Here is a 13,896-nt window from a genome sequence, read left to right as displayed (position 1 = left end):
TCGGCACTGAACTAGGCTCGGTCTCTGCACTCTGCCGGGTCCTCACTGGTGTCAGTCGTGGGACTGGGCCACGTAGTGCGCCGTCAGCGGTCTCCGGCTCGCCGCTGACTCGACAGCGACTCGGCAGTGGCGTCCGTCTGCTGACGCCAGCACCTGTTACTCGGTCACCGAGGCGCCGTCAGCGGTGGTCTGACGGTCTGCGGGACCTGTCAGAGCCGCGGGGCAGACCGGGACATCTCCCCCTACTGAACGCCGTCAGTGGACGACACGGTCCGGAGGACCTGTTGGAGCCGTGGGGCAGACCGGGACCCCCTCCCCTCCCCGCCCCTACTTACCCACGTCAGCGGACGACACGGTCTGCGGGACCTGTCAGAGCCGCGGGGAAGGCCGGGACCCCCTCCCCGCCCCTACTTACCCACGTCAGTGGCTGACCCGGTGGGGAATCTGCCAGAGCCGCGGGGCAGACTGGGTCATGTCCCCCTCCTACTGACCTCCGTTAGCAGCTGGTCCGACGGAGGACCTGTCAGGAGTTGCGGGGCAGACCGGGGTATCTTCCCCCTCACACACATACGCGCTGACGCTACGTTCCGGTGGTGGAGCTGTCAAAACCGCGGGGCGTAGGGGACTGAGCCGGCCTCGTGGTTGTTCCGGGGACGACCTACTGACCCCTGTCAGCTGGCCGAACGTAGTGGACCTGTCAGGGTAGCGTGCACCTATCCCCTCAAATTCCGAGAAGGGCCGTTAGCGGCCAGTCCGGCGGGAGATCTGTCAAGAGCAGGCCGCGGGAAGGACTGATGGATGCATGTCTCGTCCAGTGCCACAGCACCGGCCAGGGCCGCCGCCGGGGGTGGGAGGGGGAGAGGGCAGAGCTAAGCTACCGGAGTTGTCGGTCGTCGGACGTCCTCACTTTCCTCCCATGTCTCATTGACCGCGACAGGGGCCGGACTCGGTCCGTCACTAGCAGTCTTGTCATTGCCACTCGGGTTAGGGTCCAGCAACACGTCATTGCGACATTGTTCACCGTACTTGGGTCGAACTGGGTTCCTCTCTGGTCATTGCCACACTGACCCTCGACTAGGGTCTGGCGGTCTGTCAGTGCCACACAGACTACGGACTAGGGTCTGGCGATATTTCATTACCACACTAACCCCGGGCACCGTATCGGGCAGAGTTCGTCGCTGGCGGTGTGCGATTGCCACAGTGACCCCCAGGTCGGACTTTTGTTCGTCTCTGGCGGCGTGTCATTTCCACACTGACCCCCAGTTGGGGCCGAACCAGCTTCCCCAGCTCCCAGTCGTCAGCTGGCGCGCTCGCGCTGCGTGTAATTAGTCCGTCTGGCGGATCCAAACTTCCCCTCCATCTAATGCTCGTCACTAATTTCACCATCGGCTCATTACTGCTCCTGATGAGAGAAGCAGTGTTATGAGACAGACTGCTGCCACTTGAAACTGTTAGGGAGTTCGCGAGTTGGGTGGATTGTCTTTGTGTTTGAGACAACGTGCGTCACTGAGGCGGCCGTATGTTGATGATTGTTTGTGTGTTTCTGTCTGTCTGTGTCTTACCGGCTGTTTTTGCGTGTCTCTGTGTGTCTGTGTGTCTGTGTGTCTGACGGTGTTGTGTCCCTGTGTCTCGCGGTTATGTCTCTGTGTCTCACGGTTTCCGTATTTCAGTGAGCCAACTGCGCGAGTCCTGGGACCAGACGGAGGTGGTCCTGTGCCTGACTGCGTGTCTCTGTATGCCGGACTGCTGTGTGTCTGACGGCTGTGGCTGTGTAATTGACATTGTGTTTCCGTCGTATTACAGTGAGCCAACTGCGCGAGTCCTGGGACCAGACGGAGGCGGTCGTCTCGTGTGTCTGTGTGTCTGTCCTTGTCTTACGGCTGTGTTCGTTGTGTCTTTGTGTCTGGCGGCTGTGTGTCTCCTTGTCTCACGGTTGTGTGTCTCTGTATTCCAGTGAGTCAGCTGCGCGAGTCCTGGGACCAGACGGAGGCTGCTGCGTGTCTGTATCTCTGTGTCTCACGGCAGTGTCCCTGTATTCCAGTGAGTCAGCTGCGCGAGTCCTGGGACCAGACGGAGGCGGCCGTTCACCGCCGACTCAGTCAGCTGGAGACGGCCCGGCTGGACTCGGCTTCGTGGGAGGCCAGCCGAGCGGAGCTGGCCGCCTGGCTGACCCGGCTCGAGGTGCGGCTCGACCAGCTGACGCCCGTCGGACACACGGCCGACCTGCTCGAGACGCAGATCAGGGAGCAGAAGGTACGGATGGACGACACAGTCAGTCGGCGGCTACTTTCTGATGACGGCCGGTGATGCTACCTTTTCTGACGGTCAAGCCCTACCTGACTGTCGGCGGGACCTACCTGTGACTTACAAACTGCCGCACTGGTGATGTTCGGCTGGCACTACCGGTGACTAACTGCCGCCGGCGCTACCTGTGACTGTCGACCCGTAAATGAACCTATGATTGAGCGTCGTCTCTCTAATGACTAACAATTGTCCCTCGTGTTATTGACGGTCCCTCCCTCCTAATTGACATTCGCCGCCACCAATAACGGACGTTCATTTCTCCAATAATTGACAGTCGTCTGAGTCCCTATCCTGGGACTGGCGCAGTCTGCAGATGCCGGCCGCGCCACGTCGGCACGTATCGTCGGAGCGCCTAACTTTGACGGCCCTCCGACAGAGGTGATCATCGAGTTGGCGCCGCTCTTCACTGTCTAACGAGCACGAAGGCCATATTACGGCCCGGGGACGAACTCTGCCACTGCGTGGGATGGTGGTCTCCGCCGCCCGGTGCTGCCTGTGTTAACGGCTGTGTCCGCCTCTATTCAAGCTGTCTGGGCTGACAGTGTCCTCCCTCCGCTGCGTGGAATGACAGTATCCACCGCTCGGCGCGGCGTTTGAGGGCAGTGTCTACGCTCACTGCCGCGTCCCGGTGTCTCCGCTGCACGCTGTCGCGTCCGATAACGCCGCGGTCGTGTTCTGTCAGACGCGATCGGTGCCAGCAATGCTCTATCGACATCGTCGGCGCGCGCTGTCTGTCACGTGGAAGGTCATCGCGAGCGACGACACGCGATCGTGTAGCGGTGTGTCCGGTCCGGATCCGATGGATTTCGGCTCTATCGTCGTGCCTGGAGTCTGTAGAGAGCGCCTATTTCGGCGGTACGGTTCATTGCTCGCCCTGGCCTGAGTGGGTGGGTGTAGATACTTCGGCCGCCCCCCCCCCCCCCCCCCGGCCACTGTCTCCATACGGGCCCGGTCGGGGACCAGAGGCCAATGTGAGGCGGCCCGTGCCGATCGATGGTGGAGGAGACCGATTGATCATTGGTGGGCGCGCGTGGTGCCGGGACCGGCGCCGAGGGTGGTGACCCGTCCCTCACTACTCACCAGGCCAAAGGGGGTAGGGGAAGTGGTGACCCGTCCTTCACCACTCGCGAGGCAGAGTACCGAGAGTTTACTGGTGACCCGTCGCTCGCCAGGCCCAGGGGCCGGCGGGATACCGCTGTCCGTTGCCGTGAGCTGATTAGTACAGCTGTGTGCTTGTACCTCGCTGGTGTCTGGACTGACCGGACAAGTGATGCAACACCTACCTGTCCCTGCGTAGTAGACGGACCGAGCACAGAAAACTGATGCAACTCTCCCGTGCAGTGGAAGCCGTCCTCTGTGTTGCTTTGTCTGTATATACCCGTCTGGGGTACTAATTGCGACCCCGTCCGTCCGCTCACCGGTCCCATGCGCGGCTGGCGCTCGCGCTGACTTCTCGGACGGTGAAATTAGGTGTCGTACCGTGCTGGCGCGGCTGGCTCCTGTCGTCAGGTTTCTCTCCCTCGTGTCGGGCGGCGAGTGAAACGGGCGGTGCACTCCGCTCCTCCGCCTCCGCCGCGCGTAGATCGGCGCCCGGCCGAGCCGAGTCGGCTGAAAGCAGTCCGCGCCCCGCGGGGAGCGTCGCCGCTCGGCTCCTAAGCCCAAATTACCATTAACGATGTGACAGCGGCGGCGGCGACGGCGGCGCTGCGGCCGTGCCTGGCGACAGAGCCGGATGGGCCAGATTGGAGCAGGCGACGGCGGCGGCGCCCGGGCGGCTGGAAACGAAAATGGTGGTGTGTCGGGGCCAGGTGTCTTTGGATCGGTTAGAACTAGGAGTATTAGTGGGCCGACCTGAAGCGTCATTGTGCCGGCTTGGTGTGTGTGTGGGTGGGTCGGGACAGCCGTCGCCCACGTTGTCATCCCGATCAATCCCGCCAATCTGTATTCGTTAGCGGTGTTTTGATCGGCCCTGGCCGACGGAGCGGTCGGCTCCGGGTGGGCTGTGTCAAAAGGTCGGTCACAGGTGCGCTGCATTCTCGGGGTCACTCGGGACTGACCCAGTGAACCGGGGCTGCGGGCCACGAGTAGACGGATGGCCGGCGGCGGCTGGGGTATAGCGCCAGGGTACCATCCCAAAATACCGACAGGTCGCTTCGGCGCCTCCTCAGCCAGTGAGCGGCTGGCGAGGCGGCTGGGAGGCTGGCTAAATCTGGTAATGGTGCCGCCGGGGTCTACACGCGTGGAATGCCACCCTCAGACGACTGTGCCGACACCTGCTCCATTTGTTTTCATAGAAAATATTTATGTTTGTACTGCTTGAAGTCCTGTCTGTGTCTTGGGTGTGTCTCCCAGGTGTTTGTCTGCGATCTGATTGTCCCTCTTTTCAGCTGTCTTTCTGGGGTGTGGCTGTCCCTCCGTGCCCCGACTATCCTTCAGCTTTCAGTCAACGATCTAACTGTCCCTCAACTGTCTATGCCCTCGGCTGTCTGCATGTAATCTTGACTGTCGCGTTCTATCTCCTGTCACCAGGCTCTGGCGCTGGAGGTGCACCAGCACAAGCAGCGCGTGGAGGCCTTCAGCCAGCTGACGCACCAGCTGATCGCCAGTTGCCAGCGCGAGGACACGAGACATATCAAGCGTACCATGGAGCAGGTCAACCAGCGCTACGGCAGCCTCAACGCCAGGTTTGTAGCGCCCGCGCCTGCAAGATCTCTATTCTCTTGAAGCTTAAGGATCATAACGTACCTACTGTGAATTTAACAAGTGCTCTGTCAAGGTAATGTAACCGGGAATCACCTCACATCGGGAGCCATCGGACCGCTTGATCCCCGTTGTAGACGCCATCGGTTATTCTGGATGATCTGGATGATATGCTGGATGATCCGCTGGTGCAGAGTGGTCGAACAGTGCGCGGTCAGAATGAAAGCTAGATGAGCCTGATGGAAGAAGCATCTCCCACCTAGATCGGCGCTTTTAGTCACACAGCGACCGGCCGGCAATGTCCGTTGGAGCCCAGTATCGGCGGTGCTCGGGACTGTCCACGCTAGACTGGTGCTGGCGGTAGAAGGCCGTGCTCCTGCTGACGGGTGGGGCAAGCCACCTTCAACTCATTTTGGTGGAATGGAAGAAGCGCGGACGGAACATTTGTGTACAGGTCTCGCGGGTTTTAAGCGTAGGTTTTGCTTTTCCGGCTATATCTTTTTCGCCTTCAGCTTTGTAGGCTTAAAAGTGTGACTGATTTATTCGTATACCTCCCTACCATAAGCATGGAAAACAGTTTGATCGTATGCCGGCTAGTTTCGGAGGAATTAAAAGAAAATATCAAAATCCGCCGTTTGGGGCATTCTGACCGCGGCTTCCCTGCAGTCGCCTTTGACAACAGTGGCGCCGCCTGACGAGTAGAACGCGGAAACACAGAGGCATGAATGAATCCAGCGTTGGATAGAGGTGGGACTCGGCAGAGGCTATCACTGTGGCCCGCGCGGGTGTCCTTGGACAGCGGCCGAGCCTTCGGGCGGTGGGGTTAGAGGTCACGAGAGCCCGGCGCTGTTTGGCGTGTAGGAAGGGGAGGCGCTCGCCTCAGCCTTATAACTCGGCTTGTGTGGTGGTGGTGGCAGTGGGAAGGGGGGGGGGGCGGAGGCAGGCGGGAGGGGCTAGAACGAACGGATGATGGCTCAGGTGTAAAATAAAATGGAAATGTCTTGCTGGTCAGCTTAGAATATCTTTTGACCATGCAAGCATTTATTAATCATAACGAAGGATCTTACAATATTTAATTGAGAAATATACAGGAAATATTATTTTTTGATGTTACTGTTTACTTTTAATGACATTTAAACCGTTCTTCTTATTAGGGGTGATCAAATGAACCCCCCTCCTCAGTTTTTTCTTCTGAATAACTCGCGTAAAAATTGGCAGATCGCAGCGAAGCTTTCAGTGCCGTAAGTTATTCATTTTTTCACTATAAGTCAATAAATATTATCCTTCGCCCGGGTGAATTGGGGCGTTTTTGGCAACACCTGCCAGTTTTTTGCGAGTTTAACCCTCATCCGTATTGGTGTTTTCCAGCCGCAAGCGTATACGGGGAGGGGGGAGGGTCCGTTGGACCCCCTTGCCGTTTCGCCCCTGATCGAGTTAGAGCTTCGCGGAAAAAGGAGCGTGTTGCCCGTAACGAGAGGAAGCCGATGATACCCAATTTTAAGGTCCTAGGTCATTGGTTGACCTTTCATGTCAGGTCAATGACCCAAAAGTCGGGAAGATCGGGACCCGTTAGAACGTCGTAAAGGGTAGCTGCTAGAATATCATGTTAGTTTTGATCAGAGATGATGTCTTCATGCATTTAGGCTAGGTCGGGTCAGGTCAGGTCAGGTCAACCAGTAGAGGTCCTGCCGAGTATTTGTAGTAGGTGTCAACCGCCTCTGACAGCTTCGTAACATGTTAATTAAGAAGGCACCAAAACTACTTCGTAAATGTTCATATGGTTGCTAAATTCGAATTCCCTAGAAACATGAAAAACTCGAAAAAGTGAACCGAGGTCATCAAAGGTCAATGACCTGACCTGTCCTTCAGGTGACCTTGACACCCACCATAATGCATGGGACCAACATCATAGCACATGTTTGAACGCTTGAAACTACGAAAAGACTGCAAACGCGCCGCTAATGCGAGCCGACATACGCCGAATCGCAATTCCGGCCAAACATGGTCTCGAAAAGTAGGTCACAGGGAAAGGTCATTTGAGTCAGGGTCATATAATTTTCAGGGTATGTGTAAAATTGATTAATGCGAGGGTAGGGTAAGGTGCCTAATTAGCGACCCCCTTAATTTGAACCGTCATTGCTCACGCTCTATGAGTGCCACTGCATTACTGGCTTGATTTTCGTAGAGATCGTTCATTTTTCTATTAAGATATAGTCATTTTCTGCTCCAAAATCCACTACTTTATTTGTAGTGAGCATTTTGGCAAACCATTGCAAAAAACGCTAATAGGGAACTTTTCCCGATTAGCGACCGGGGAGGGTCGCTAATAAGTCTATGGGTTTTCCCGTATTAAAAATGGCAAAAAATGCGACGCCTGAAAAATTGAAATATGATCCCAAAAAGGTAGCCTATACGCAAAGCTCTCAATCACTCGAACAGGAACGTTTATCAAACACGTTTACGTAAGTAAAAACTGATCACGTGATGCACCGAAGGCGAAAAGAAGGCGACAGCCCCAATTTTGCGGGCTATCTCGTATGATATTCGAGGTCCGCGCTGGATTCGGCACCCCTGCAGTCGGTGACGACATTTGGCATCCCTTGCCACACATTGCAAGCTTCAGCAAAACCTCATTTTCATTTCTCTCTTTTCCCCTTTCTTTCCCTGCTTGAGCTATTTGCGACCATGTTGGGCGCAAATAGGGAATGTGGGTTGCGACACATTTTTAACCACCGTACAGTGCACAGCTAAGCGATTCACTACGGGAACACGGTAATCAATTGAAAAAGGATTGTCGATTCAGAATAAAAAAGGAGCATCATTCTAATGTGTATCGCTTTTCATCAGAGAGGGTCCAAATACACACGTTTTGGATAAGAAACTCGTCATTTTTATTTAAACTCACCTGAAACGTCCCACCAGAAACACCGACAACCGGAAAATATTTTAATTTGATAACCAAAGTATGGCTGACCTTTTGACAATGTTTTCACCCCGCTTTCTCCTGCCAGTTTTTCTGTAGGGAGGTAGGTCGCAAATAGGAAAGGGTCGCTAATTAGGCACCTTACCCTACTGAAAGGCTCGTTGCAATCGGCCGCTTTTTACGCGAGTTATTCGCGAAAAACCTAGGGAGGGTCCGTTCGACCCGGCCTATACGGGCGAGGGTTAAGAAAGAAACTTAGTATGGCTTGTGATACATCAATTTTGCATCGTGTGTGACAATTGTGACTGCAAATCACGTATGGTCAGGTCACCAGGTCAAATTAGGTGCCCATACCTCTAAAGACTTTGTGATTCAGTTATTCCTATAGTATAAATCCTGAAACTTTGAAACTCGGGCTATTACATGAGGGAGTCAGTATCAACAATTTGTTCATCTCGGAATTCTGATATTGGTGACCTGAGGTGAGGTTAATTTTGTGACTTCTCCATTATAAGTTAATGGGAGAAAATTGAAATGCTCTTCTTCTGGTCGAAAACAGCCTCAAACATCTAAATACAGCGCTGAAGTAAAAAAAAAAAAAAAAAAATACCACGAATGTGCCCAGCTCAACTGCACGAATCGAATGACATGCAACATGACCTTTTTCGTGACCTTAACCCGAGATCAAATTCTTTACTTGACCTTTTTAGGTCAGCCAATTGTTCATTCGACGCGTCTCGACGAGAGGAACGCGATGCTGGCAAAATCAATGTCGCGACGTTTTTAGTAAAAGGTTATTATAGAAAAAATGTTAAAACCAGACATGTGCTTGGATCCGGAAAAATGGATCTGAGATCCGATCCCATGGATCCCGATCCGAGATCCATTCAGATCATAGATCCAACCCCTCAATTTTGTCGAGAGATCTACTGGGATCATAGATCTGACCCTTCAATTTTGTCGCTAGATCCACTCGGATCATAGATCCGGCTCCCCAGTTTTGTCGTGAGATCCATTGGGATCATAGCTCATAGGTGCTCAAAATGTTAACAACTTTCTTTCATAAGAAGTTATGAATACCAAAGTATGGTTAGAAACAATCTTATATGTACAAAGGCCTTATTAGTAAAGGCATCCAGTTACATTATACAGAATACAAAATAAAGGAGGCTCATGACGGTCACAACTTGAGAGAATTGAGTGACATGAAGATTGTTACCAACAGAAAAGTTTGCATTAACAATTAACATAGAGGTAAGTCAAAGTAATGACTAATGAACAATACATTACTAGGTACCTACCACATCACAATTCATGTTAGAATCTACATAATGACATTGATAAGACAATCTTGCATTAGACAACCATGAGGCTTTCCAGTTTCCAGCTAACACAATTGATTGATAAACAATAAAAGATGATACTGACACATGTGGCTTGGTTGGGTAAAGATATTTCAATCTATTGAAAGAAATATTTGATAAAATAAACTGAGATATAAAAAAAGTATAAAAATATTCGGCGGAAGCGATGGGAAGCGAAATATCAATTGTAATGGCCTGGGATATTTACCGTAAAATGATTATTCAGTATCTAAATAGAACTCGTGACGTCATTTCAAATAACAAATGAGCTAAGCGTTCTACTTCTACCTTCGAGTATAATGAAAATAAATAAAAAATCAAACTGGAAATTCAAAAGTCTGGAGTTTTTTTAAAAGAATATTCATTTTTTTCTACCTCACATAATTTTACGATACGATTGTTTGTGAATATCATCTTTGTAGCGTTGAATTTAATGACGTAAACGTAAGCTAAAACGGTATTATATGGCCCTGAGCCGGGTCGCGCCTTGCATCTTTATTTTATTCACTTTTCAAAAGCATCACAATATCTTACGTCATCAGGTTGAAAGGCCTATTACGGGGAATCTTTTGGAATCATTACGGTTTTAGTCAAATTAAGATTTTTCATTGGTCAAACGATAATGACGTAATAAAAAATATTACCAAAACGTGAGCTGTGAATTTCGTTTGTCTTTTTTTTGGGAGGCTCTCTCATAACGAAAGCACAGCATGGCACCACACATGGCACGATGCCAAAAGTAGGTAATCTGAAGAAGTTGATGCCATTTTTGAACTTGTAATTTTATTAGGAAAGTATTAGAGGTTGTTTGCTATTCTTACTAAATCGAAATTGTGTTGCACATACTAACAGCTCATACGAACATTCTGGATTGGGATTTCATACCCATGGCAGAAGTGGATTGCTGGATTATTTTTAACAAAACTGACCTATTTGGCTTCCAGATTTGATTTCCTAACATCTGTCCATAGGCGGCGGAACAGGGGGGGGGGGGTGGCACCAGGGTACAGTGCCCCCCATAGATTTTGGCATTTTAACATTAGCCCTATGGCATTGCATGGAAAGAATGGGACCAAAATGAAAATCTGCAGTGCCCTGCTGCTACTGCATCTGTCTGTACTGTTTGTCCATTGAATTAAAGTGGCTGTAGCTTGTTGATAAAATTGTCATCAGTGCTGTCATGAAAAAGTTACAATTGGTCACAAAAAGTAGCAATGTGCATGTTCTTGGTTTATTTTAAATGTAGTACAAATGTTGTTGATTTAAATTCAAATTAAATGATTATACCTAATGATTACAACTGGTCTTAACCATGTCCACAAGTGACAATTCTCAATTGTATTGCACTGTAAGGTGTACAATTATGTAGGATAAGGGTTTCATTGGCTACATGTTGTCGTGAGATCCATACAGATCATAGGTCCTCCACAAATTTTTGCCCGCTGGATCCACAGAGATCATAGATCCGACCCCTAAATTTTGTCGAGAGATCCATTTGGATCATAGATCCAACCCCTGAATTTTGTCGAGAGATCCACTCGGATCATAGATCCAACCCCTCTATTTTGTCGAGAGATCCACTGAGATCATAGATCCAGCTCTCGGATCCATGCACATGTCTGGTTAAAACGGCTATTTTTTAGAGCTTTACCTTCTGGAGGCTAAATCGTTCACCTTAGGTCAAATCTGAGAGCAAGCTACCCTTTGAAAGAGCTATTTAATGCGCTTTCCCGCAGCGCTGCAGCTCTATTGGTTCCCGAATTATCGCTGATTTGTGAAAGCAAATTGTCAAAATCGGTAAGAAAAATTCGTGAAAAGTTTACCTTTGGTGAGCTCCAGTGACCTTAGCAATTACCTGATAAAAATACCTGAACAATTCTGAAATATCTTATTGCGAACTATCTATTGCTTCTTACCGCGTCTTTCTAGCTTGCTAGTTGCTTCCATTCCGAGATAACCTGGTGTGGGCAAAAAAAGTCCCCCCACCATGGCGAAGTTGGATGAGAGGCCCACCCGTGCGTGACTGTTAATGCGGTCAGAAGTCAGAATAAGCTCAGGTCATCTGCAACTTGAACATTTACACCTAACCTGAGAATTTCATGACCATGACCAAAATGACCTTTGACCTGTGACCAGTTTTTAGAGACCATTATAGGACAGAATGGCCATTCGGTGTCTCAGGTCTCATTAACCGTTCATTTCTAGACTTGTGATTAGAAACATCCCAACATGTGAAATGATGTTTGGTCCCTTGTGTTTTATTTGGCCGGGACCAGCGGAGAAACTTGGCCGGTGCCTTCAGGGCTGCTTAACTACAAATTTGCCGATCTGCTAAGCGCATGGAGCCGATCCAGCCAGGTTCATAGCGACTAGGAGTGACAATGCGGCAGGGCCAATCTTCAAGGTTTCCGCCGCCCCTAGAATCTCCGTAGTTTAGCTGCTGGTTTCTGGTCATGTGACCTAAATGCAAGGTCACTAGCGATGGAAGTGGAAACACATTGAGCGTGAGAAGAATTAGGGTTTATTTTTATTTCGTGTATGGTCGCATAAATACCTATAACGACCGTTTTCCAAAACGCTAATTTATCCCACTTTCTCTTATACCGAAAGCACAATAAAAACTAACGACAAAAGTTCTAGGCAGGTGTCGATTCTTCCGACTTTTGGATCATTAACCTGATTTGGAAAGTCAACGAATAGCCTATGGTCAGCAAATGACCTATGATCTAACAATTGGGTATCATCGGCTTCCTCTCGTCACGGGCCACATGCTCGTTCTTTTTCAAGGTCTAGTAGTTTGATTAAAAGCCGATCAGCTGTGGGGTCTGATCCACCCTCGCCCAAACGTAAGCGCCTGCGAAAACGCCGATAAGGTGCGAGTTATGGCATATTTCTATCTTTATCATGTTTTTTAGCGGCTCATATACATTTTGTTCTAAAAATAACACGAAACAAGTTTACAGTGATGTAACTTAAACTTTAATGCCTATTACCTGGTTTTCTTTTTTAACCCGCGCCCCGTTGGGCTCTGCCGAGCAACGCGCCCCGTTGGGGGGGGGGGGGGGGCATTTTGGCCCCCCCTAAGATCTCGAGAACCACGCAACGTAGCGACAAGCGGCAAACGGTGTTGGATAGCCCTATCAGGGAACTACCTTGTGACCCAATTTTATTGACCTAGGTCAAACCGATGACGTCACAGGTCAGGTCAAAGGTCCAATTTTCACCGTTTACAGGCATTTCAAGAAATGCGTTGTAAAATCGAGTAAAATGCATTTCATTGAAAATTATCGACGGGGAAATGTTCTTCAAACACATATTTTGCTAGTTGAGGTCACTGATACCAGGTCAGGTCACTGAGGTCAGGTCACTGGGGGGTCACAATATGAAAGTGTCGTGTGATACATGTTTTATGGTCCATTTTACATGACAAATGCGATTATGTGGGTCAGGCAGCCTTTGGGGCCAGCTTAGGTCACGTTTTGGTCAAGGTCAGGTCAAGGTCAGATCAAGGTCAGGTCAAATAAGGTCAAATTTCAAAGTTGATATTTTTGCATAAAATGGGTATCGAATCGATGCAGCTCGTCACGGGGAGTTCAATGGTGGTCTTTGTTTTGCCGTACGAGGTCTAGAATCGCTAAAAATTGAGTTCAAAAATTTGACGTCATCATTTTTGAACAGTTTTTTCGCTATAACTTGGCCAAAAAACGAGATATCGATCTGAAATTTGGTATGTATATAGAAGAGCGCAGGGACTATCACATATATTCCGGTTTTTTTCGAAATTCGGAAAATTTTGGATTTTTTTTTAGTTTTTCTAAAAAAATCAATTTTTTGAAATTTTTTGGGTCAAAAACCCAAAATTTTGAAAATCCGAGATAGCAGTTTTGTAGCGCCGCTTTTTGTCTATTAGATCATATAAAGAATTTTGAAATTGCTTGATAACTGTAGATTTGGTGAGCGTTTCAAGATTGCATGTTTTTTGCTCATTTTTGCTCGAACATGACCTCAGTTTGACCTCAATAACTCCTGACCTAAGGTGACCTAAGACTTGAAATTTGGTGTGAAGGTGTCAAATTGATGCCCGGAAAGGTACTGAAAATTTGGCGGCGCTGCGCGCCGCCGTTTTCTTGCTATTCAGGAAAAACCACAGGGGGGGCCTAAATGGCCCCCCCCCCCAACGGGGCGAGGGTTAATGATGTAATTTCATTCATACAGTAATTCTTTGATTAGTTCTGACGTTCCGTGACAGGTAGTTTTGGAAAAAGAGTGCGACAGAAAACAAAACTTTGATGTAAAACGACCTCCAGCCTCAGCAGGTCACGATTAAATGACAGAACTGTTCCCAAGAAATAACTACAGTCGTCTCCCGGCCTCAATGGTAAGCGGCTAAGTCTTTCGACGACTTTGGATCGGCACGCTGCCGACTCACCCCGCCCGCTGGCTACGGATGGCCTTGACCGTTCAATGCCGATTGGCCAACGGCCGAGGTCGTGCGCTGATCAGCACGCAGAGAGGACGGGACGCGGTACTGCACATTGTGAGTGACCTCTGACCTTTCCCCGTCCCCTGACCGCGTGCCGTCTCGCCGACCCAAACGGTAGGAAC

At 49.9% G+C, this 13,896-nt stretch overlaps 1 protein-coding gene across 1 annotated transcript in view; it reads left to right on the top strand.

Annotated features, from left to right (window-relative positions):
* LOC122364707 (dystrophin-like) overlaps positions 1 to 13,896 on the top strand; it is a 141,557-nt gene that overhangs the window by 72,761 nt on the left and 54,900 nt on the right. Inside the window, exons 36-37 of the mRNA XM_043335356.1 lie at positions 2,042 to 2,253; positions 4,834 to 4,988. Coding sequence (XP_043191291.1) covers positions 2,042 to 2,253; positions 4,834 to 4,988 — 367 coding nt within the window. The remainder of the gene's footprint in view (positions 1 to 2,041; positions 2,254 to 4,833; positions 4,989 to 13,896) is intronic.

This window comes from Amphibalanus amphitrite, unplaced genomic scaffold (assembly GCF_019059575.1).
Source record: "Amphibalanus amphitrite isolate SeventyFive unplaced genomic scaffold, NRLGWU_Aamphi_draft 000692F_arrow, whole genome shotgun sequence".
NCBI classification, from domain to species: Eukaryota; Metazoa; Arthropoda; class Thecostraca; order Balanomorpha; family Balanidae; genus Amphibalanus; species Amphibalanus amphitrite.
The sequence above is the reverse complement of the archived record's forward strand: the minus strand, read 5'-3'. Positions and strand labels throughout refer to the sequence as shown.